The 26,946-nt window shown below is 44.5% G+C and overlaps 1 protein-coding gene across 13 annotated transcripts in view; it reads right to left on the bottom strand.

Moving 5' to 3' along the window:
• The window catches only part of CCDC106 (coiled-coil domain containing 106), a 289,790-nt gene that overhangs the window by 24,576 nt on the left and 238,268 nt on the right, over positions 1 to 26,946 (bottom strand). For all 13 annotated transcript variants that reach the window (XM_069200552.1, XM_069200554.1, XM_069200547.1 and 10 more), the window contains 2 exons: positions 17,355 to 17,531; positions 15,861 to 16,070 (listed from right to left, as the gene is read on the bottom strand). In XM_069200552.1, coding sequence (XP_069056653.1) covers positions 15,861 to 16,070; positions 17,355 to 17,531 — 387 coding nt within the window. The remainder of the gene's footprint in view (positions 1 to 15,860; positions 16,071 to 17,354; positions 17,532 to 26,946) is intronic.

Raw genomic sequence — 26,946 nt, 5'->3', positions numbered from 1 at the left:
GAAGCACAGCATGATGATATGAAAGCCAGCTATGTAGTCCCTTGCACCTAGACAGAAACACTTGCAAATGTGGCCACACAAGCTGTATCAGTCAGATGATGACCTGTCTGACCAGAAGTTTCTCTCTTCAGTGTGAAGTACCAGGAATTGTATTACTGTTAGTCCTCCACCTAAAAGAAGGGAGCAGGTCCTAACAAGGCAATGGACTACCTACCATGAGTTCCACCACAAAGTAACTACTAACAAACACTATTTGACAATTTTTTTTTTTTTTCAGTATTGTGGTCACAGCTGGCATAAGTATAATACTCAATGGGGTAGGTCCTGAAAAAAACAATTTGCTGGCGCCTCAACCTCCAGGTGGTCTTACCATATTACACTAGCTCTAGTTGTTGAGGTTAGGGCATTGCATAGTCAGCTTCTAGCTGAGAGATAGCCTCAGTGAGTTAACCACCCACCGCTGAGACATGTGGGGTTCTACAGGTCAGGAGTCTGAATCCAGGTAAGGCCATCAGCCTGCTCCATTGTGTGGTCAGTATATTATTATAAACTGAATAGTAATGATAACAATACTGCTACTATTTCCAATATTAATTTATGTTATTTACACCTATGAGGGTCTTATTTAGTTTTCTAGTAGGGATGCTATGCAAAGGACAGTATTCTGGTTGGCAGGTTATATTAAGATCACTGGGCACCAACAGACAGCTATGGTTTACAGTCTCATGGTTGTCAGCATGTCTAACTGATGCCAAGTGATCCGAGCGATCTGTTTTTTACAGCAACCAAAATTTTGAACCTATTCACTAGGTGCCACTGATCTAGATGCAACTCCTGTGCCCTGTTTTCGGAACATATTTAGCCTGCCACAACGTACACCTGAAGGTGGATGTCACTTTGTACTCCAGAAAATGTAGAATAGTGGACTTCTGTGAGCAATAAGGTGTCCCCCTCTACCTGTCCATGAAAGTGTTGTATTTTCCGAATGGGCCATTAATGCTGGGGAGCTTTTCCATTGGCCTGTTTGTCCACCTCACTTCAGCTCTCACAGCCTAGGGAAGGTGTTGTTGAGCCTTCTGGTCCATCCATGGAGAAGATACCAATGACTCACTGTGTGGGTATATAGTGGACTTCTCATTAGTGTTGGATGATTCAAGGTGAGCATAAATATGTTATCATACATATCATCTCTCGTTCACACAGATGAATGTATTTTTTCACATATGCAGTCTCAGGGCAGATGTCACTTCCAAGAAATGAGATTTAACAAGCATGCTGTGTAAGTGAGCAGGAATGTCTGAACCAAGGGAGCACAAGGAAAAGGGTTTCTAAGGGGCTTACAGCACTTGCATTTACGCAGGATGTGTACAGATCAAGTGTAATAGAAAGGTGCCATAGTGAACTGTGTCCTGAAAAGAATGCTTACAAGTACAAACTCTAATAGATAGGCTTTGGAAGCGAAACTGAGCTGTAATGATCACAGTCTAGCATTTAGCTTGTTCATGTCATTACATGCGGATTCTGCTTTCCTCAAACAGCTACAAGTTTTATTAGGGAAGCTCTTCTCCAGTTCACACAGTTTCTGCTTCCTTTTCCTGTATCACATCAAGATTCCTTAGATCAGGATCCCACTCACTGCTCTTGGGCCCGGTTGCTACAATGCAGAGGGTTGGAGAGATGATCTGGCTGGATCTTAGGTCCTAAACTTTGGAATGGTCTTCTCCTTGGCCTACGCCAGACCATCCCCATCTTCTTTTCTGTAAAAAAACTGAAAGCATACTTGTTTTGTGAATATGGTTTTCTCTGCTCTCTGTCATCTTCCTCCAGTGTTTCTGTTCTTTAGTATATCCCCTTGTTGTAATCTTACTCTCAAGAAACCTTCTAGTGACAGCAGTGCTTTATAAATAAATAAGTAAATGTTTACTCTGCCCTTGGCTGGAATAGTGCTATATCCTCAGCAGCCTGTAGATGTTGTGGCACAACCTACAGAAAGTGGTAAGATCACTAACTTGAAGTCCCAGTTAGATAATCTCTGCTGCAAGAGTCATTTTGACACTTATCATGTACATGGTTCATTTAACAATAGTTTGGAATGATGTGATATGATAGGCTTATAGAGTGCAAAGATGTCAAAACACCCTGCTACTATGATTTACACAGCATGAAATAGTCTAAAAAACTGCATAAATTATTGGTTGAGAGCTGCTGTTTCTGAAGATTGTAAGAGAGGTTAGGAACCAAGGGAGAGAAAACCAGTGCCTGCCATTTACCATGGAAACGACTTTGTGACCAGAATGAGAAGTCAGGATACTGAGAAGTGATTGATTTGCAGATTTTAGAGAATATGAAGGACCACAAAAGCAGAATTTAGAAGCCAGGAATGGAAAAGTGTACACCATGTTAGAAGTCACACAAATGAAAAGGATATGGCTTCAGAACTGCGTTATTCTACGTAATTGAAGAGGCATTTCATCCCCATCAGTGGTTCCTAACCTTTTGACGTCTGTGGACCCCAACTTTATCAATACTGGAACCCGGTGACCCCCACTGAATCATTATTAGAATCTGGGGACCCCCTAACTGAGTCAATACTGAAACCTGGGGATCTAATCTGTTAATATTATTTAATTTTCCAAGCAGTTGCGGACCCCCTGAGAAGGCTTCACGGACCCCAGCGGTCCCAAACCACAGATTGGGAACCATTGCTCTACATTAAGTAGAATAACACCTCCAAAATCAACTAAAATAACACATAGTTTTGAAGCTAAATCCTTTCCATTTACATGACTTGATGTGCTAAAGGAGGATGAAAGTACAGGCTGTGAATATCTTTCTCCACTTCTAGTGAGAATACCGTTTTGTGGACAACCATTAGAGATTTTAATTGGATGCATTTCTTGAGCGAGAGCCACTGCCAAATGCGTAATGATAATGAGATATGCGTAATGAGATATGTACTCCCTTTTTTTTAACAACTTGTAAGCAGCCTGCCAGCTGCATTTTAAATTAGCATGTGGTGGTTGAGAGATTTTATAAAAAATACCAAATAACCACTGATGCTGTAGTCTAGACTGGATAGTATAAAGATATTATTCACTTAAACTCCAAACTGAAAGTCGAGAATTTTCAAGTAATAGAAACATTAATGTCAACCTCTGGCTATAGAGTTAGCTTTTCATCCAAGATAATGCCAAGATTTAGAACTATTTTTTGCAGGAAAATTCTTTGACTGCATAGACTGATGCAGTTCAATTGCAATTTAGTAGACCAAAGAGACACCTGTTAGCTGTCCCTCAGTCATTGAAGGATTTAACTTTAGAAAATCTGATTACCTTAATCCTGTAATGATCTCAAGGCAAGAAGTCAGCTTAATGGAGGAACTGGTGTGTGAAATTAAAAAGAAAAGAGTTGTCATCCATATACATATACAACCTAGTACCAGGTATATGCAGCAGATCAGCCAAAGGTAACATAAGGAATTGTTGAAAGGAAGAGGTGACGAGTTCCCACCTTAGGGTACTGCCCATTTTAGATAACATCAAGATGCCAAGAATTGTAATATGAAAATTCTTTGGGATCCATTAGACTGAAAAGACCCAGTCTAATACAGTCTCTTGATAGCCAGTTCCTGGATCTTCTGTAAGAGGTGTTCATGGTCAATGGTGTTGAAAGCAAGGGATAAATAATGCAGTAACAGAGCCTCAACCCCCTCCAGGACCAGAGACTCTAGCGCCTGCCTTTCTTAAGGTCGCTGAAAGCAAAGAACTGTAATGTCAGTACTTTGACCCGGTCGTAATCTGACTTAGGCAGGGTCAAGAACTTTTTTGGTATTCCATGATGACTAGCTCCAAGGTCCAGTTAGCTGGGCAGTACTGAAAGAGTCATTTTAATGCTGTGATCCTATGTTGCCTTTCATTTAGCAATATGTTACTATTACGTGCACAGACATTGTCCCACTGGAAGGATAATTAAGTTGCAACAACATGTCATAATACTAAAGGACACTTTTATTGCTGTCCTAATCATTAGAGTTGGGATGCATCTGAAAAGATGACTCGGTATGCTCACTTTTCACTGCAGCTGTATGTGGCTGACCCGTGTGTATATATATATATATATATATATATATATATATATATATATATATATATATCTCCTACAATGAAAAACAGGTTTCTTTATTACATACAACCTTCTCTTTGAAGTTGATTTCTGCTGTTAGATTTATTTCACAGGCTCCAGAGGTCGTGGAAGCCCTATATCAAAGCTGTTGCTTTCTCTGCTATGGATGTGGGACTCTTTGCTGAAGGAGGGGTCAACATGACTAACAACAGATCTCTGGCTGTGGCGCCTCATGAGCCCACTTTCCTTCCTTTAGCCACACTTTCCCCTGCCCTGGTTGAGTTGCAATCTTGGCCACTTTGGGGCCTTCACACATAGTGCTTATAAAATCTCTCATAGCCCTTGGTCCCTGTCGATAGATTCCTAGAGTTGGCAGAAGACTGAGATTTTTTGGGTTGACCATCAAACTCGTGCCATACACCTATACTCTGTATCACTTTTGCAGGCCATTGGTTGACCAAAGGTACCTGCACAATGGAAGTTGTAATATTTTCTTAAGCATTCCTCCACTTTCATGCACAGTGGAGGGTACAGATGCACAATAAGTCATCTTGCATTAAGGACAATGACAAGAAAGACTGAAAAGGTGGTAATCGCTCAGTTACTTAAGTGTCCTCCCAATCAGGCATTTGGGGTAAAATGTACAAAGCTATTTTGGGGTCGCAAAATGCGAAAATTGCCTTTTGCGACTGCAAAATGGCCTTGAATGTACCATCCCTATTTTGCGAGTCTGTATCCAGTTACCGACTCACAAAATAGGGATTGCGACTCGCAATTAGGAAGGGTTTTTTTAAGGGCATCCCTTCCTAACTGCAAGTCCCAGGCCTATGTATGATTGTTTTGTGAACGTTAATGCAATCTCAAAACAATCGCAGTTACCACCAATTTCAAATTGGTGGTAACCCATTCGCAAACTGGAAGGGGTCCCCGAGGGACACATTCCCCTTTGTGAATAAGGGTGCCAACATTTTTTCAGAGCAGGCAGTGGTTCCACAGACCACTGCCTACTCTAAAAAAATGAAACTGAAACGTTTGGGGCCAGATGTATGAAACTTTTTTGCACTCGCAAACGGTGCGAATCGCAAAATTCGCCAGTTTGCGAATGCAAAAACGTGGACTGCGATGCATGAAAGGCATTCGCAGACCAAAATTAAGAAATAGCAAAAATTGCGATTTTATGCGTTGGGACCTGGTTTTGCGAGTCGCATTTTGCGATTCGGTATTTCCAGTAGGAAATTGCGAGGCGAAAATTGCTATTCGCAAAATCCAAGTCGCAAATCGATGCATCAAAAAATCGCAAATTGCGATTTTTCGCAGAATGGCATTTTGCACATGCAAAATACCACTAAGTGAAACCAGGTGGTAACCAGGTGCAACCTATTTAAAGAGGCCCATAATGCCTCAGACTCTTTTCCACAATGGCTGCACTCTACGTCATGGCGAGGAGAATGAGGATCTTGGCAGGTTTGAGGAGAGGGAGGAGGAGACAGGAGCGCATTTTCAGAGTGCGCATTACACTTTTTAACCTGACACAGGAGGAAATATTTGAGAGGTATAGGTTGAACTCAGCCATGATACTTGATCTGATAGCTGAGCTACAACCCATACTGCAGCGCAGAACACTAAGGACTCACAGCATACCCACCCATGTGCAGGTATTATACTCCCTCCACCTACTCGCCTCAGGGAGCTATCAAGGGCTCATAGCAGCAGCTGGAGGGGTATCACAGAGTACCCTCTCTAGATTTTTCAATGCATTTATCAACGCCATGCTGAGCAGGATACACCAGTACATCAGATTCTCCCACACCCCACAGGATATACAGCAGACAAAAATGGATTTTTACCAGATAGCACAGTTCCCCCACGTCCTAGGTGCCATAGATGGGACACATGTTGCAATCTGTCCACCATCCGCCACAGAGTATGTGTACCGCAACCGTAAATACCAACATTCAATGAATATACAGGTTATTTGCAATGCCTCTTACATCATTACTGATCTCGTGGCCAGGTACCCAGGGAGCACACATGATTCTTACATCTTTCGCCATAGCGGCATTCACACAAGACTGCTAGCTGGGGAGTTTGGAGAAGGATATCTACTAGGTATTGTCCCTCTATACAATGGTGCATTGATGGCGTGCTGATGTCAGATGGCTCAGTTACTTATAATACCCTCTGTCCCTTCCAGGAGACAGTGCCTATGCAGTGCGCACCTACATGATGACGCCCTACCTCAATCCTGCAACACCTGCTGAACGGAGATACAATGCAGGACACAGGGCGACCCGCAACGTGGTGGAGCGCACCTTTGGACTGCTGAATAGTCGCTTCCGGTGCCTCCACAAAAGTGGAGGGGCACTACAGTACAGCCCAGAAACAACATGTAGAATAGTGGCTACTTGTGGAATCTTGCACAATATAGCTACCACCAGGGGCATACCAGTAGAAATATGTGATTCTGAATCTGATGAGGATGATGATCCCATACCACCCCTACAGCCAGCAGACAGGACCAGTGCAGCAGAGGGAAGGCAAGGGCGTGCTGACATCACACACAACCATTTCAGATGTAAGTATGAAAAACACAAATGCACTGACAAATGTACCTGTAGTGAAGTAAATTTATTACCTTAATGTCAGGTAATGTTAGTCCAACGAATAGCAAAAGAATTAAGTCAAAAACACTAGAAACAATAGAAGTTCAGAGTAATGCACTATTACTTCATAGTGAACTCATTACCCCTGTGGCCGCTACAGTTAATTTCCTGAGCCACGCACACTACTCGGGTGCCCAGTTGCCTCACTGGCAACTCGATTGTCCGCCTCAGTGGCAGTGCTGTGCCTGGCACTGCGCCATCTGGTGTCCATTGCGGGTACAGCTAGACTGCTGAGGCTGGAAATGTCCTCTGTGTCCCCCAGTCCAAGCTCACTAGGTGTGGCTGACCTCTGTCCCTTATGTTGTCTATCACATTTGTGATTTGGACAAGTCCGTTAGCCACATCCCTGCTGCTGTGTGCTGCCTCCACCTGTGCAGCCACTGCACAACGTGCAATCAGTGAGGTTGAAGTAGCTAGCCTGTTGACAGAGCGACAGAAGCCCCCGAACATGTTCATGAATCGTCGCTCCTGTCTGCGGTGGCTCACCCTGTCATGGCGCAGCTCCTGGCATAGTTCCCGCACAGCAGAAGTGAGCTCCCTTGTGTCCTTCAATGCCTGCACCTGTCCCTCATGCAGCTGTTCTATATTCGCATTCAGGCACTAAAAGCTGGCGATGCAGGCCCCCCATGTTGGCGTTATGTTGCTGCATTTGTTTTTGTAAGCCAGTTATCCTTTTGTTCTGTAGGCGCTGCTGGTGCAACATAGCTGCTTCCAGCCCACCAAAGAAGGAGGGACCCTCACCTGCCTCATTCGCCTGTGCACCGGCGTTTGTCGCCATCCTGCGGGGTGCTGTGGTCTGCTGAAAACTGGCCTCCTGCATCTGGGTGCACCTGCCAGTTGGGGATGGTGATTGTGGCCCTTCCTGCTGCTCATCCGAGTCCTGACTGATCTCTGGCAGTGGCAGTGCTCTGGGCCTGCGTCGGAGTGGCGCAATGGTGAGAGACCCAGTTGTGTTTGAGTCTAAGGCTGGATGGGTGTCAGTCTCCCCTACGCTGGCACATGCTGTGGCTGCTAGGCCTGGCCCACCTGCAACGACAATATGCAGCATGTCAGTTATGTTTGTTGCAAGTAAGGGCACACAATGGTAATAAAGGTACAGGTACTTCTCTTCACTGTGTTGTGGGTGTTGTGTTCCTCTGGGTGTTGCTCTACTTAATTAGATTGTATGTGCTACTTTCAGCTCTGGGTTGTGGACTGCCACTCCCATAATGCATTGTTGTGCTGCTTCTAAGATGTGGAATGGACTACTTCTCACAATGATGTACATTACTTGCTAATTCCTAAGGGGCTTTTGTGCATACACATATGGGGTTACAATTCAATATTGCACTTACCTTGGCTGGTACTTGGTGTGCCGGAGGTGTCTAACTCTGTGACCCCAGTCACTGCTTCAGGGAGGAGTGTGGACTCCACTAGATCCTCTAATGGGGTGGATGGTGCCTCTGTGGATGGACCGCCTCCTGTGCCCCTGGCCTCCTGCAGTCTTCTTGCCACCCTTTCCTTCGCACGGGACCGCAGGTCATACCAGATCTTCTTAATTTCGTCGACCGAGCGCTGTGCCACTCCAATAGCGCAGATCTTAGTTTGTATATCTGCCCAGAATCTCTTTTTCTCACTCTCCGGCACCTGGAGTGAGCTTTTACCAAAAAGGCGGTTATGGCTCCTGACCACCTCCTCTGTCAGCACCTCCAGTTCTTGCTCGCTAAATTTGAGCTTCCTCTTTCTTTCTTCCTTCTCCTTTCCTTGGGCTGAGGTGTCCATCCTTGTTCAGGTGTGCTGCCTCCTTCAGAGTGTTGCTCAGTGTGGCTGGGCTGCTCTCTCTGGATGCTGGTTTGGGTGTGGCACCTGAAACTGCCTGGGATGACTCACTTCCTGCTTGTGATGTCATCAGGCTCCTCCAGGTGTGCTTTCTCGAAATTTCTCGTTATTTGCGATTTTCAATTACCGAATCGCAATTTGCGAAAATGCAAATTGCGATTTGGTAAATCGGTCTCGCAAACCACAAATAGCGATTTTTAAGAAATCGCTAATTCCGAATCGCAACTATGATACATGGCCTATTGCGACTCGGAAATAGCGATTTCTTAAAAATCGCTATTTGCGATTCGCAAGGCCATTTGTTTATACATATGGCCCTTGGTTTTTATTTTTGAAATGCATACCGGTTTCCTCTAAGGAAAACGGGCTGCATAAAAAAAAAACTGCATTATTTAGAAAGCAGTCACAGACATGGTGGTCTGCTGACCCCAGCAGGCCCCCATCCCTCTGAGTGCGGCCATTCACAAATGGGTTGCAATTTGTGACCTGCTTCATTAATGTTGATGAGGGAGGTCCCTTGCGACCCATTTGTGAATTGCAAACATCGTTGTTGTATATTTTGTTTTGCGATTCGTATAAAATTGCAAAAAGCAAGTTGCAAAACAAAATGGTCATACATCTGGCCCTTGGTCTTTTATACTGGAGGTGGTGTGGCACAGGTGCACTTTACAGCTAGGATGGTGGTACCTTAATTTGTTTTTGGAAAAAGAGGAGTGAAAATCATTCTCCAAAATTCTAAAGGAACAATTCTATTTGTTGTAGGTAGGTAAGGTAACATGGGTTGCTTGTGTCCAGAGATGAGATGGAAGAATCTCATTCACATAGTAGGGGCTGTGATAGGAAAGAACTAGACTCAGAGTAATGAAGATTACCAGTGGATAACTAGGTACTAAACGAGAGCTTAATTTGAGCCGGTGGGGGGCACCAGCACTTATTTTTGGGGATGTGCACTTATATCTTCCCATTGTAGACTAAATATCCGACTTCCAGGGTAAGTTGTACAACACTTTATTGGAGAGCAGGTAGTACACAACTTCATCCATCCATCCCCAACAACTCTTGTACCACACTTTCCATTCTAGAATCCCTCGGACATCGATCCCTCGGCCATCGCCATGAGCACGGCTCCGTGGCGTGCACTAACCCGATACCACACCTCCCTCCTCCTTAACAATGTAACAAATGAAAACAACCTTTCTTATTATGCTAACAGGCTCTTGACATAAATACTGTTATCACAACAAATAAAAACATATACAAGTTATTAGGGAGGTGCACATAGACTATGAGCACTCAATACAAAACCTCGGTATGTCTTTGGTTGTGCAATAAGTTTACCAATTCGGGTAGTCACTGGAGGCAGTTCATTCTGGTTGCCAACATGGGTAGCAACCGATGGATGTTCATGTTGTTTATTAAAGTCACTCTCCTCTTCCAACACAACTTGGTTCTTTTCACCCACAGCCTCCGGCCATAACCAATCAAAATCAGTTCCAGATTTTCCCAGCACAACTTTCCCTTAATTTATCTTCAAATATTCATTGCATTTAACCAATTTGCCAGGTGCCACATTTTCCCGTCACTCAACAAGGCTGAACTTCTAAAAACGTTCCCAACCTGAAGAGGACTGGAAAACCAGCCATTCCCTTTATGCGTTTTACATGCCAATTTTACTTTGACCCAATAACCTGGCACCAATTTAACAACTCTGACCTTGTGGCTTTGATCGTAATGTTCCCTATATACTCTTTGTGCCTTCAAAATATTCCTTTTGACTATTGCAGGGGACCACTTATTCTGAATCTTCACATTCATCCAGGCCCTCTTATCTTTTGTGTACGGTTCCCTTCCTCTTAGTATTCCGAAAGGACTATGGGCCAGATGTATCAAGGTTTTTTGTATTCGCAAATGGTGCGAATGCCCGTTTGCGAATGCAAAAAGCCAGTTCAGAATGTATGAAAGACACTCTGAATGCAATTTTAAGGAATCGCTAAAATAGCGATTCCTTAAAATTGCGACCCTGTTTAGAGAGTCGTAAATTGCGACTCTCTAAATAAGAAATCGCAAATAAGGATTCCTTATTTGCGATTTCTTAGCACATGTATGAAGCCATTCCTAAATGCGATTTGGGCATTTAGGAATCGCTATTTACCACCAGGTTGAACCTGGTGGTAACCATGTGCAAAATTTAAAAATGCATTTAAAATGCTTTTTTTTAAATGTACATGTAAAGCACACATGCCCTTTTGGTATGTGTGCACCTTACAGGTCCCAAGAAAAATGGTGGGGGTGCAGCAGAGGTGGCATTGGGCCCCCAGCACCCTGGGGTTTTGCATTTCCAAAATTGCGATTTCTGGTTAAGAAATCGCAATTTTGGAAATGCAAAAAATTCCCAGATATGGGCCAACAGGCCCATAGGTGCACATGGGGACAGATTCTCTATTTGCGATTCGGTAATAGCATTTGCGATTTTTAAGAAATCGCTATTTTCGAATCGCAAAAATCATACATACCTTTTTGCATTTCTGAAATAGCGATTTCTTAAAAATCGCTATTTGAGAATCGCAAATCGGTTGTATGATACATCTGGCCCTATAGCCAGTAAGAGTGGAGGTTATCCTATTGGCCCACACTATGCTAGCGAACTCCTTTTCCCAATCCAGGCCTGCAATAATGGCTCCCTGGACAGAACCCATAATGACACTGTTGAAACGTTCCACAGCCCGGTTGCCTGCAGGATGGTAAACTGGGGAATATTTTTCTTTTATGCCATTCCGTAACAATAAATGTTTCCACTTCTCTGACACAAATTGAGGTCCATTGTCACTCAGAATAGATCTAGGGATACCTTCCCTTAAAAAGACGCCTGACACAAATGAGATTATCACTGATGAGTCAATCTTCTCACACACTTTATATTCATGCCACTTAGAATAAAGATCCAGCAGGATAATTACATACTTGGAGTCACGTACAGAATTTGATACTGGACCCAATATGTCAATAGCCACTTCTTCCCATGGACATTCCGGACATACACTAAGGCAGACCTAAACACCTTCAAGGATTTGTCTGCATTGGCACACATCTCGCAAGCATGCACCGTTCTTTCAATGTCACCATCCAACCCAGGTCACCAATACTACATTTTCACTCTATTTTTAGACTTTACACTGCCAAGATGGCCTTCATGTGTCACGTTAAGAATTCTACCCCTAAGTCCTTCAGGAGGCACAATCTTTTCACCTCTCATAAGGAAATCATTGTCATTAATAGTCAACTCATCTCTGACTTCCCACCACTTGAGGTATTCCTTGGCCAATTTGTTTTTGCTAGGCCAGCCTAATCGAACATATTCCATGACCGCACGCAAAACATTGTCATTGTTGTATGCTGTTAACCACTCCTCCTTACCAATAACATTGTTCTCTACCTCAGCAACATCTGCTACAGCGACACTATATTCATTTCACTCGCATGCACTACTACCCTGCATGGGTAATGGTGATCGGCTCAAATAATCTACCACCTTATTCCTAACACCTGGCAAATACACTACCTCATAGACGTAGTCCAATAATCTTAACGACATCCTAGCAGTGCGGGGAGTCGCCTTCACTGTACCCTGTGACGTTAAAACCTTAACCAAAGGCTTATGATCAGTTTGCAGCACGAATTTAGAACCCCACAGGTAATGTCTAAATTCTTCCATTCCCAAACTGCCGCCAGCATCTCCTTTTCAATAACGGAATGGAATCTTCCATGGGAGATAAAGCACGTGAAGCAAACACAATCGTTTGTTCTATACCCTCTTCTGACTTTTGTGTTAGTACAACACCAAGACCTTTTCCATTAGCATCGACAGTTAGGATACTATGTTCTAGGCTGTCAAAACCTTGTAAAGGAATAGCCGGGCAAATTTCCTGTTCAATCTGTTCAAAATCATTATTCACTTCTGCATCCCACTTAAACTCCTGTTTCTCCTTAAGCAGTTGCCTTAACTCATACGTTTTAGTGGAAAAGTGTTTTACAAATTTTACATAAAACTCTACTAGCCCTAAAAAGGACCTCACTTTTTCCTTTTATCCAGGAGCTGGAGCATCCATGATAGCTGCCAAAATATGAACCTTTGGAAGGATGCCATGCCTACCCACTTTATGCCCCAAGTACGTAACAGATTCCCTTGCACATTTGCATTTATTGAGCTCCGCAGTCAACCCATTTTTAGCAAGTCTTTCAATAACCAGAATTAATCTTGCATCATGTTCCATTTTGTCCTTCCCTATGATGAGTATATCGTCTTGGAAATAAGTAACCCCTACACTGTCACACAATATTTTGTGCATTAGCCTTTGGAAAACAGCCGCAGCGGAAGCAAGTCTGAAAGGCATACAAACAAACCTGTAACACCCAAAAAGTGTTAAAAAAAATATGTCAATTTCTTACTTGAAGGTTGCAAAAGGATCTGATAGTACCTTGACTTCAGATTGATTGTCGAAAACCACTGACAACTTTTAGATTTAGTCAATAACTCGTCTATCTTAGGAAGTAGAAATTTATCCACCACTATGCTCTTATTTAGTTCTCTCAAATTGACACAGAGCCTAATTTGCCCATTAGACTTACGAGCCACTACCAAAGGTGCTAACCATTCAGCACTTTCAATGGGTTCTATTATGCCATCATTCTCTAACCTGTCTAATTCGTGCACAACAGCTTCCTTCACTTTTAAGGGAATGTTCCTTACTTTGTGGCACACAGGGGTAACTCATTCTTTAACTACAATTTTATGTTTAAATTTAGATAGTTTCCTCACCGTACCTGAAAATACCTGGGGGAATTTCCTCAATAACTCTTCTTCTAATAGTTTACCAGGTTCCTCAAGAGATAACACTTGTGTATCACTTCTGGGATTCAGCATGACCCCTAACACCCCTTGATCCATCTATCCTAAGACCAAAGGTCCTTTTTCTGCCAACAGAGTGCATAGTGCCACCCTTCCTTTAAACTCAAACTTCAAACTCTTACATCCCACCATAGGAATCTTCTCACCCATAAATGTAATTGGTTGAACGCTGGAAGGTGATAATTCACTTCCAAGTAGTTCTGCAAACTTTTCCTCCCAAACAACTTTACAAATAATAGTAAACAGTGATCCTGAATCAGCTACCATAAGTATTTGTACATCCCCAATTTTTATATCAAACAAAGGTTTTTTTTACATCCCGTTGATACCTAACACAATACTTTCAATGCTTAAAATACAATTCTCATCTTCAGATTCTGAACCCTTAACAGGACATTCTAGGCCATCGATCACATACTTAACCATAGAATCATTAACTTTTTTCCTACACACTTTCGCAAAATGCCCCATAATACCACAATAAGCACACCTATATTTAATTGCAGGGCTACACTTGTATCTCGCAAAATGTCCTCTGTTGCCACATCTGTAACACGTAGCACCCTTTTCCTGCAGACTTTTCCTCGGACCTGGTTAATATGTAGCATTCTTCTTATCGGCAAATTTCTTCTCCTCATTCATAACTTTACATACCAAATCTACTTCCTTTCCATTACTCAAAGCAGCTGTGGCACAACGCTTTCTTTACAATGGCAATAATTTCATTCATGGGAGCATCACGACTAACCCATAGTTTTTCCTGCACGCCTGCATTATTAGAATGCATTATAATTTGGTTGTGAATAAGTTCATCATGTAGATGCCCAAACTTGCAAGTGATTGCCAGCTTCTTAAGAGCAGATACATACTTCTTAGCAGTCTCATCCTTGCCTTGTTTACGCTGAAAGAAATTGAATCTGTCCACAGCCGCACAAAAGACAGGTTGGTAATGTGTTTCCCAATCTTCCAAGGCGTGTTTGAAAACATCAGGATCATCACTAGCTCTTGTTTTTTTCCATCTGAATGAGAACTCTTTGACCCTCTGGACCACGGAGTCTAACACCTGCGTGAGTCAGAGGGCTGAGCGAAACACTGTGGCGCAATGAAGGTGAGGGCCCGCGTGTGCCGGCTGAGGTGGGATGCCACCACAAACCCAGTGGCGGGCGCACCATCGGCCCGTCTCGCCCGCTCTGTCGGGGAGGTGGAGCATGAGCGTGTGCAATAGGACCCGAAAGATGGTGAAATATGCCTGGGCTGGGCAAAGCCAGAGGAAACTCTGGTGGAGGTCCGTAGTGGTCCTGACGTGCAACTCTGTCGAACGACCTGGGTATACGGGCGAAAGACTAATTGAACAATCTAGTAGCTGGTTCCCTTTGATGTTTCACTCAGAATAGCTGGAGCTCGGAAACCCTAGTTTTATCTAGTAAAGCGAATGATATGAGGACTTGGGGCCGAAACGATCTCAACCTATTCTCAAACTTTAAACCATCCTCTGCGCCAATTTGTAGAATATCCGACTTCTAGGGTAAGTTGTATGACACTTTATTGGAGCGCAGGTAGTACACAACTTCATCTGTCCACCTCCAACTACCGTTGTCCCACACATTTCATTCTAGAATCCCTCGGACATCGATCCCTCAGCCATCACCACGGCATGGCTCTGTGGCACGCACTAACCTGATACCACACACATCAGACATCTCATCTCAATTCAGAGGAAATAACATACAAAAAACGAAAAGACGGAGGAAAAGAAATACATAAAATTCAATCCGTCGGGAGAAAGCACATACCTGTAACAGTGAGATAAAGGGATAGGGAGTACCGTTCAATAAAGTAAAGAGTCCTGAGGTGGAGTCAGAACTGCTCAACCTCGCTATTCGCGCTTTGACCCTTTATAGTGCCAGCCACAGGTGTTTGAGCAGCGTTTTGGGCACCTGCACTTATTATTTTACAAATTAAGCATTGTACTGAACACATTCTCTTAGAAGCAATGCACTTGTAGTTTAAGGAAAAACCTTGAGCTACCGGGTGACTCTCACGAAATTGGCAACTCTCCAACATATTGACCATCAAGTGAGTGGAGCAGCAGTAACTATTCACAAGATCTCAAGTGCACTTAAGTGCTTAGAGTCATTTTTCATTTTTCTGCTCAACTTTATAAATTACTTATTGGGTAAGACCACATGTTCTAACATAAAGATTTTCCTACAAACCAACTTAAATGAGATAAGATATATTAAAATAGGTTTGAAATAGTGCTACCTCAAACAATGATAGTACAGACTGGAAAGGCAATGAGATGCTAGACAAATGAGATCTGTGGTGCAGGTCTCACATGTAACACCTACCTCTTTGTCTCTCTCGTCCCTTGGGTTTACCGTTCCGGCTCCGGCCCGCCCCCGCTTTCTGGTTGGGCTTCCTGCGCTCTGCCATTGAGCTCCCTTCCTCCGAGTGACTGCTAATGGAGGAGAGCAAGCTATCATTGTCAGTGACATCACCGTTCCGGCACTCGTTGGGCTGGGCCCACCTTATGGCTTGTTTACTTCTGGCATGGTCTTCTGAAGGAGCAACGAAAGACAGCGGGGGGAGGGTGGAGACAGGAGTGATGACAGAAGAGGAAAGGGGGAAAATTGGGAAAATCGAGGAAATAATATTATTGTTATGCTGTACTCAGAAATACGTATACATAAATGTATTCTGCGGAGACCTGGTGGTTAGGAGTGATTTGTTTTCAAAATATGAAAAAAGGGAATTTAAGTTGCAGTTTACTCTGTAAATGACAACTATTGTCTATTTCACATGATTTCATATTTTATTATTTTATTTCCATGGTTTACCCCCAATGAATTTAGTATAATCTGTTCCTATTCAGTTGTTTCCTTCTCTCTCTTCCCAGCATTCAAACAGCATGTGGTTTCTTCTGGTTAAAATAGCCAAACAGCTCCATGTCAAGAGGGTATTACGATGAACTCAGTTCACTGGTTTTGCTACATAAATCATGTTTATTAGACGTCTGCTACTCCAGCTGGTTCAAGTGAAGCAAACAAAGCCAGAGTGAAAATGTAAGCTAATTCATAAAAGAAAAGCCCAAGACTAAACGACCACAGTGTCCTGATTAGAAGGGTAATATGGTAACTCTAGTTCAGTTCTCCTCTTTTTATAGCTGAGGTGAGCGGCTTCATAAGAGCAAAGAGGCAAACAAGAAGTACCATGAAACCTGGGAAGGAAGGCCAACTAATGCCTAGATGATACATTTAATAACAAAGCTTCACATTATTTGAAGTAACAAATACATGCAACCATTTTTATTTGTTGCTTTTCACTGAAATAACAAAAATGAATTTAAATTCTTCCAGCCACGTTAACGTCCCCAACTTGTTCAGGTCAGCTATGCCAATGCAAGTAAAACACAAGCTGTGATTGATTCGAAAAGGTATTTTTTAAGGTGAAACTTTTCCAAGGCATTGGAAATGCTGTTCACTGAAATGAAAGCACACAATATTGTCAATGTCAGATCGCCTCCTCAGATTGAGCAAACTATGCTCGGTGCTTGGGAGATCTCTCAAAGGCACCAGCCTTAAAGCCCACCCATCCTCCGAAGAACAAACCAGCATTCCAGACGTTTATGGACAAGGGCTTTTCTTATTATTACCGACACACCCCAACACCACCAACTGCTTATTTGAAGATTTCACATCAGAATCAAGGCACAAAATGTGCTTTAGTGGTGCACATTTTGGATCAGGGGTGCATACTTTTGGCATGAATAGCTCCAAAATCACAACAACAAAAAATCACTACTCCAAGAGCGCACATCTATTGCCAGTAGACACTCGGCTCACCTGCTTCAGTCTTAGCACAGGATATGAACTTGTCAAGCTGGCAGCGCAGAAAGTCTCGCTCCTCCTCCAGATCCTCAATCCTCTTGTGCAGCCACGAGTTCCGCTCCAAGGCCATGTGCAGCTGAGCCTTCATGTTGTTTATGAGAGCAAAGGATGGGGGGCTGGGATCCGTCGTCTCTGCAACACAAGAACCGAGCACTTCATACAGAGGCTCTCTTGCCACTTGCTGTGTTCCCCTGGCTATAAAATGTTAATGTGCAATCCTAGGTCGGTGCACTGCATAGGTCTGCTTTGCATTGCTAAGCAATGTATCACATCACCACCACACAAAGGATTTCTCCTTAATCATAATCCCTCAAAAGGTGACTATTGGGGGGTGGGGGGCAGTGGTGGAGGTTGGCAGGGAGGTATGGGGGGCGTGGAGAGTGGGGGTCTTGTTCCAACAAATGATAACCCTTGCCCCCACCACATTTTCAACAAAGCCAGCCAAATCATCGCTACCCAGCTCCGTGCCGTCATCAACAGTTCCTTCAACACCGCAACCTTCCCAGATGTTTGGAAGCACGCAGAAGTCAATGCTCTTCTCAAAAAACCCACAGGAGACCCAGAAGACCTCACAAACTACCAACCCATTTATCTTCTCCCCTTCCCTGCAAAGGTCGCTGAGAAGATAGTAAACGCACAACTGTCTCGTTTCTTAGAAGAAAACAACATACTCGACGCCTCCCAGTCTGGATTCCGCAAGAACCACAGCACTGAGACCGCCCTCATCGCCTGCACAGACGACATCAGGACCAGAGTGGACAAGGGGGAGACCGCCGCCCTCATCCTCCTAGACCTCTCTGCAACTTTTGACATTGTATGCCACCAAACCCTCCGCGCACTCCTTTTTGACGCCGGAATTCACCACAAGGCCCTGGACTGGCTCACCTCCTTCCTCTCCGAAAGAACCCAAAGAGTTTGCCTCCCTCCTTTCCGGTCTATAGCCACCAAGATCATCTGTGGGGTCCCCCAAGGATCCTCCCTCAGCCCCACCCCCTTCAACATCTACATGGCTCCTCTCACCAACATCCTCCGCCCCCACAGCATCACCATCATATCATACGCCGACGACACCCAGCTCATCATCTCCCTCACCAGGAACCCAGCCACCGCCAAGATTAACCTGCACGCTGGACTCCTCGACATTGCCAAATGGATGACAGCAAGCCACCTCAAATTAAACTCAAATACAGAGATCATCATCTTCGGCCCCAACAAGACAGCATGGAACGACTCCTGTTGGCCCACCACCCTCGGACCACCCCCAACACCCACCACCACGCACGCAACCTTGGCATCGTTCTGGACTCATCTCTCTCCATGACCCAGCAAATCAACGTCATATCATCCTCCTGCTTCAACACCCTTTGCATGCTACACGAGACTTTCAAATGGATTCCTTTAGAAACAAGAAGAACAGTCACCCACGCTCTCATTACCAGCAGACTGGACTACGGCAATGCCCTCTACGCAGGGACCACAGCCAAGCTTCAAAGAAAACTCCAGCTAATCCAGAACGCAGCCACACACCTCATCCTCAACCTCCCTCGCCACGAACACATATCCACCCACCTCAGATCCCTACACTGGTTGCCCATCAACAAAAGGATAATTTTCAAAGTCCTCGTCCACGCTCACAAAGCCCTCCATGACACTGAACCGGCCTACCTCAACGAACGAGTAAACTTCCACATACCAACTCGACAGCTCCGCTCTGCCGACCTTGCCCCCGCTACAGTCCCCCGCATCCAACGCACCACCTCCGGCGGCAGATCCTTCTCCCACCTCGCCGCCAAGACCTGGAACTCCCTCCCCACCAACCTACGCAAGACCCAGGACCTCCTAACCTTCAGAAAGTACCTTATAACATGGCTTCCCCAGCGCCTTGAGACCCTACCGGGTAAGTAGTGCACTTAAGAAATTATTTGATTGATTTATTGATAACTTGTTGCTCATACCCGGTTAAAGGAGAGCTCGGTTGGCGGAGTCGGGAAGGGGTGGGGTGCCTCAAAGGGGCTCTGTTGGAGGAACCGGCCTGGACAGCTCCACGCCCATAAAGGACGCCTCATTAATCACGCTCCATTTAAAGGGGTCAGTGTGAGAGGAGCCAGGTTATGTACTCTTATAAGATACTTCTAAAAACATGTTCCCTTTAAAGGGGCCTGCACCGAAGCCACAGCCCTCTCCCCTGAAAGGATACCTTGTTAATCTTGCTTCCTTAAAAGAAGGCTATGTAGAAAGAGGCCTGTACCCTCAAAGGATACCTTAAAGGAAAAACTCTCTCTCATAAGCTTTACTATGTCACCCCATCACTCTATACCTCTATCAATCTATCCTTCATCCCCACTCTCTAACTCATCCCAAACCCATTCTACTACTACGATCTCCAAAATCATCCTGCCTAAGCTCTTCCCTCCTCTACCATTGCTTGCTCACCCCGAACCTGTTTACTACTATGATCTCCCAAACAACCCTACTAAATTCTCCCTCATTTATCTCACCTCTAACTCTTCCAAAACCCTTCTACTACTATGATCTCCCTAACCACTTTCTCCATATTCCTCCCTGCTCCATCTCTTCTTTACTCATCCCAAGCCTCATCCTATTGCTATAAACTCCCAATGAACACTTCTGGATTCTTCCCCCTCTATCCCTCCATTAGTCTATTCAAACCTACTAACAAACTCACATATCCTCTGCTCAAATCAACTCATACTAATACTGTACACATATTTCCCTATTCTAGTCCACCACTAATCATTTTGGGGTCCGGAGTACCATGGTACTCGCACAAAAGCACTTCAGTGCCTCATCAGAGTTAGTAAGCACTATATAAATACAACTACAATTACAACTCAACATCCACTGATCTCAAAGTTCCCCATACCTACGGTCCAAAAACCAAAAGCCTTGGCACTGAGTAACAATGACAAAATACGTTTAGTTTTGCCTGCTGCAAGGTCAAAAACACATCCGTGAAATTGTAACTGTTTTGGAAAAATAAGATGCGCTTTGGAATAAACACGAAAGTGTTATGTGCCTAACTTTCTAGAAACCGTTGTGGAAAAACTGATGCTCACTAAAAAGTGCTCTCGAGCTAGCTGTCTCTCCAACAAGAGTTGCGCCGGATGCTTAGATTATTGCAATTGACTGTATCAGTCTTCCTGGAGTTGCAATCAAGATACCGCACAAAGAATCTAAAACTTGGCAGGCCATAAATAAACTGAGATAATTTCATGCAGTGCATTATGGGAACAATTTCAGAACTTAAAAAAAAATAAACCGGGTCAGTGCTTGGCAGGAGTCAGGCTTCAAAGAATGAATGAATGAATGAAACTTTTAACTAGCCAACACAGCTTCGAAAAACAGCATTTGGGCAATCTGATGTAACACTCATTGCCATTGTAAAAAATAGGCATGCAAATCACAACACAAGTTTTCATACATAACTTTCATAAACCACATCAAATGACCAAGAGGGTTTCCCAGTGCAGGTGAAAAAAAAACATAGTCTGCCAATCTGCTCAAATCAGTGAAGAGATACTTAACTGTTTATTACAGAAGGACAAACTGGGAACTCTTCTCAAATCTGAAGCTAGAAGAGTTGCAGATGGTGGAGACCACAGAAAACAAGTATTTGCAATGCAACGGGTCTCGCATTACACCGAGTTAGAGCTATTTGCGTTGTAAACTCCTAACCGGACTTTTATTGCCACATCAAATGAAAAAAAAAACAAGTGCGATATCGCACTGCGAAATAATGAGAAAAAGTAGTCCAAAAACCATATGGAAAACATGGAGCCTCGTATGTTTCCAGTAGTTTACTGGTGCTCTCGAGGAGGGCTAAACACCGGAAAAGGCATGACGTATGCATGCCTTTCACAAATGAAAATAGACGGATTTTAAAAGGCAAGCCCATGAACCAATGAAAGTGACTGACGTAACATGGGCGTGGTTAAAATCCCCCTAAAGACAGATTAGAAGAAAGACAGAGTGCTTTGCATTCACCCCTAAAAAGGCTTTGCCACGCTTTACTGACTCTCCAAACCAAGGGACATTACGCAGAAAAACATTGGCTGAGCACAGCTGTAAAAAAAGAAGGATATACCAGCTCATCCACTTTCGAAAACGGGGTCACATCAAAAAGAAATCCGAGAACCAAGCAAAGTTCATTAAAAGCAATTTTTGCTCTGATTTAACAGCCAATACAGCATATGAACAAGCACTGGCAAAGCCAATAGGTCTTGCCTGTACAACAGCTCTTGGCTTTGGCATCTTATTGGGGTGGATTGGATGGGGATGGATTGGATATGGGTGGGATGGATTAGATTGCGGTGGGGTGGATTGGGATGGAGTATATTGGATTGGGGTGGGGTGGGGTGGAGTGGGGTGGACTGGATTGGGGTAGATTGGACTGGAGGGGATTGGGATGGACTGGAATGGAGTTGGGTGAATTGGATTGGAGTGGGGTGGATTGGTGTGGAGTGGGGTGGATTGGTTTGGCGTGGGGTGGGGTGGATTGGATTGGTGTGGGGTGGATTAATGTGGACTGGATTGGACTGGAGTGGCATAGATTAAAGTGGATTGTATTGGAGTGGGGTGGAATGGGTGGATGGTATTGGAGAGAGGTGGATTGGGTAGCAGTGAACCTGAATGGAGTGTGGTGGACTGGAGTGGGTGGATTGGTTAGATAGGATTGGAGTGGTGTGGGTTGTATTGGAGTAGGGTGGGGTGGGTTGGATTGGAGTGGGATGGATTGGACTGGAATGGGGTGGACTAGACGCGAGTGGATTTGGTGGGGTATAGTGGATTAGGGTGGGGTGAGGTGTTTGGGAGTGGGGCAGCCTGGGCTGGATTGGTGACGATTTGATTGGTGTGGGGTGGGCTGGATTGTAGTGGGGTGGATTGTGGTGGATTGGAGTGGGGTGTACTGGGATGGAGTGGAATGGATTGGATTGGGGTGAGGCGAATTGGAGTGGGGCAGATTGTTTTTGGTTGGAGTGGGTTGTTTAGGATTGAAGTGGGGCAGGGTGGAGTGGGGCAGGTTGGAGTGAGGTAGGTTGTTTGGATTAAAGTTGGGCAGATTGGAGTGGAGCAGATTGAAATGGACTGGAGTAGGGCAGTTTGGATTGGGAGAGACTGTTTCGTACTGGAGTGCCTAGAGTGGGGCAGATTGTTTTGGAGTGGGGCGGATTGAAGTGGGGCAGACTGGAGTGGGGTAGATTGATTAGGGTGGATTAGATTGGAGTGCAGTGATTTGGATTGGGTTGGTTTGGTGTGGATTGGATTGGATGGGAGTCAGATGGATTGGAGTGGGGTGGATTGGAGTGAGTGGGCTGGATGGATTGGAGTGGGATGGACTGAACTGGGTTGGGGTGGGTGGGTTGGACTAGGATAGGATGGACTGGATTGGGATAGAGTGGGATGGATTGAAGTAGAGTGAGGTGGATTGGAGTGTGTGGGGTGGACTGGTGTAGGGTGGAGTGGATTGGAGTGGGTGGATTGAAATGGGGTGGGGTGGATTGGATTGGAGTGTGGTAGGCTGTAGTGGAATGGATTGGATTGCAGTGGGATGGGTTGGACTGGAGTGGGTGTGTTGGATTTGATGGGGTGGACTGGAGCAGGGTGACTGCCTTTGAAGTGGGGTGGATTGGAGTTGGGTGGATTGGAGTGGGGTAGACTGAACTGGGTTGGGTGGGGTGGATTGGATTGAGGTTGGGTGGATTGTAGTGGGGTGGATTGGATTGGGGTGGGTTGGATTGGGGAGGGGTGGCCTGGATTGGAGTCAAGTGAATTGGAGTAGGATGGGTTGTATGGATTGGAGAGCAGTGGACTGAACTGGGATGGGGTGAGGTGGATTGGATTGGGGTAGAATGGGGTGGATTGGAGTTGGGTGGAATGGACTGAAATGGGGTGGGGTGGAATTGAGGGATTGGATTAGGGTGGGATGGATTGGACTGGGGTGATGTAGGGTGAACTGGATTAGAGCGGGTGGACTGAGTGGGGTGGACCAAATTGGGTTGGATCAGATTGGGGTGGATCAGTTTGGGGATGGCATGGGGTGGACTGGAGTGAAGTGGATTGGACTGAGTGGGGTGAATTCGATTGAGTGGTGTGTATTAGGGTGGGGTGAGATGGACTGGATTGTGTGTGATGGATTGGTTTGAGTGTGGGGGATGGAGTTGGGGTGAATTGGATGGGGCGGATTGGATATGGGTGGATTGCATTGGATTGGGGTGGTATAGATTGGGGTGGGGTGGGATGTATTGGGGTAGATTGGACTGAAGTGGATAGGGATGGATTGGATTGGAGTGGGTTGGATTAATTGGAGAGGGGTTGACTGGAATGTGGTGGATTAAGGTTGCCTGGAGTGGGGTGGATTGGATTGGAGTAGGGTGGATTACTGCAGACTGGATTGTATTGGAGTGGAATGGATAGGAGTGGTTTGGGTGGATTTGATTGGAGTGAGGTGGACTGGGTAGCAGTGAACCTGATTGGAGTGGGGTGGATTGGAGTGAGTGGATTGATTGGATTGGAGTGTTGTGGGTTGTATTGGAGTAGGGTGGGATGGATTTAAGTGGGGTGGGTGGGGTTGTAGTGGAGTGGATTGGACTGGAATGAGGTGGACTGGACTCAAGTAGATTGGGGTGGGATAAAGTGGATTGGGGTGGTGTGAGGTGAATTAGATTGGAGTGGGACAGACTGGGCTGGATTGGGGTGGATTTGATTGGTGTGGGATGGACTGGTGTGGGGTGGACTGGATTAGAGCGGGGTGAATTGGATTGGAATGGGGCAGATTGTTTTGGATCGGAGTAGGTTGTTTGGGATTGAAGTGAGGCAGGGTGGAGTGGGGCTGTTTGAAGTGGGACAGATTGTTTTGGATTGGAGTGGGGCAGACTAGAGTGGGGCAGATTATTTTAGGGTGGATTGGAGTGGGGTAGATTAGATTGGGTTGGTGTGGGGTGATTGGATTGGATGGAAGTGGGATGGATTGGATGGCAGTGGGATTTGGTTGATTGGAGTGGGGTGAACTGGGGTAGATTGGGTTGGGGTGAGGTGGGCTGGAATGGAGTTTGGCCTATTGTTTCAGACTGTAGTGGGGAAGATTAGAGTGGGGTGGATTGGAGTGAGGCAGAATGTTTTGGATTGGAGTGGGGCAGATTGGAGTGGGGGAGATTGGAGCTGGACAGATTGTCTTGGATTGGAGTTGGGCAGACTGTTTTGGATTAAAGTGGGGGCAGATTGGAGTGTGGCAGATTGTTCTGAATTGAAGAGGAACAGATTACAGTGGGGCAGATTTTTTTGATTGGGCAGATTGCTTTGAATTGGAGTGGGGTAAATGGGAGTGGGGCATATTGTCATGGTTTGGAGTAGGACAAGTAGTTTTGGATTGGAGTGGGGCAGATTGTTTTGGATTGGAATGGGGCATATTATTTTGGAGCGGTGTAGATTGTTTTGGATTGGAGTGGGGAAAACTGGAGCAGATTAGACTGGGGTGGGGTGGATTGAATTGAGGTGGGGTGGATTGAATTAAGGTGGATTAGGGTGAGGTGCAGTGGATTGTGGTGGAATGTAGTGGGGCGGATGGAGTGAGGTGGACCGGGGTCTTCTGCACAAAGAATAATTTCAGAAATTAAACATAGTAAAGAAACAATGTTGCTTTGCAATATTTAGAACAAGATAATCGTCATCTTTTGAGAACAGCGCCCACAAACAAAAACAAAGGAAAACATGAGTGGAAAGTGAGAACAGACAGTTTGGCAAAATAAAAGAAAGTCAGCTATAAAAAGTAAAACTTTACAATTTTGTTTGCCTGCCGGCTACGTTTTTGACAGTCACAAGCCTTCTGTTTGTAGGGCACTAGAAGTTAAAAGGAACAAAATAGTACCTCAATCACGTTGGGAGCATCGGACGGGCACTGATTAAATTTAATCAATCAGTGCTTGGTCTCTGCTCCATAGGAAGGAATGGAAATGATTCCAGGCCTGCAGTGATGAATCATGAGGCTGTAAAGCAGAGTACCATGCACGCCAACATATGGTAAGTGACAGGTGAGCACCAAGCCCTTTACTGCACACAACAGTCTCACAAATGAGACGCTACATTAGCACATGCAATCCCATGTTCGGCCCTAAAAATAGGAATCTAGGGGCATTGTGTATCAGTTCATCAGCATGCTTTGCCCAGTCTGCAGGGTATTGAATTGACCACAAGATATCTGCCTGTAAAAGTCAACGTACAATTTACACAACACAGTGAAAACCTAGATGAAGTGATGAAGTAGTTTACTTATGCAAAATATCAAGCTGGCTAATTCTACATTTATTAAGTTTAAGGTTGGGCATGAAATTTCTCAGCTTCTTAACTAAGAAGGGGCATTCAGAGTTTGCAGAACAGATCTGGCCTCTAAAAGTAAGAGTCCAATTTAACACCTAGATTTTTTTACCACACTTAAGGGGCAGAGGCCCATTTTACTTGGTCAAAAATTGGAACTTCAATTATCCATATTTGTATTCACTGCCAGGATCTCTGCTTTCTCACTACTAAGTTCCACCCACTATTTTCACACTCACTCCCTCACCTTCAGAAAACATTGTTGGAGGCCTTTGTTTGAGACAGTGAAATGCTAACAGTGGAACGAATTTGAATTTGAAAAAAGAACTATATGTCAACAGGGCAAGTTAAAAATACAGCAGCAGAGTGCTGATGTGCTGAGCCTTGCAGCACTGTGCAAGGGAAGGTGAAAGCTTTGGAATTATAAGGTGGTAACTACCTGCCAAAGCTTTGGTCATTTAGAATCAACTTAACCCAACCGAGGAAAAAGCCATTGAATCCTATTGCTTGACTCCTGGTGAACAACAGTGCATAATAGAATGTCAAATGGGCATAGACTTCAGGCAGCTACCAGCACAACCTCCAGAGTGTGGCCTGCCAAAAATGATTTGGGCATTATCTAGAATATTGCTATAAGCCATACATTGGGTTGCCACATGACTTTAAAGAATCTTAGCTGCTGCTGGAAGAAGGGTAACCAGACAACAACTTTCAATAAGATGATAGGAAAGATTCTAGGTCTTGTCTGAGTTCACTAGAGGATATATCTATAGGCTATACTGGCTCGGTAAGCGTACTGACTTGAATATTTCGCTTATGTGGTTGGGGACTGTAATTAGTTGCAGAAAAAAAAGTTTTGCATGCATTTCTGAGTTTCGTTTTTTTTTTTTTGCTTTATGTATACTCTGTTCAGCAGGAGACAGTTTCAACATTATTATTATACACCTTTTCTAGTGACTATATTTAGAGCAGCGAGCTGTTTACTGAAGCAAGGGGCAGGTTTAAAATTTGGGTTGTCCTAGTATGAAATTGAGATAAGGAATCCAACACCTCACGTCTTGATACTATTGCAAATTGCCACACCTTATAACAAGTTACCCAACCATGTAAGTTAATACTGAAGCCTTATGGTTGGCTATAAATCTACCCCACAATGTTTGCTTTGAAAATGCAAAACAATATAAATATGACAGGAAGGCAGATTTATTACATCACC

The sequence above is a fragment of the Pleurodeles waltl genome, chromosome 7 (assembly GCF_031143425.1).
Source record: "Pleurodeles waltl isolate 20211129_DDA chromosome 7, aPleWal1.hap1.20221129, whole genome shotgun sequence".
Taxonomy (NCBI): Eukaryota; Metazoa; Chordata; class Amphibia; order Caudata; family Salamandridae; genus Pleurodeles; species Pleurodeles waltl.
The sequence above is the reverse complement of the archived record's forward strand: the minus strand, read 5'-3'. Positions and strand labels throughout refer to the sequence as shown.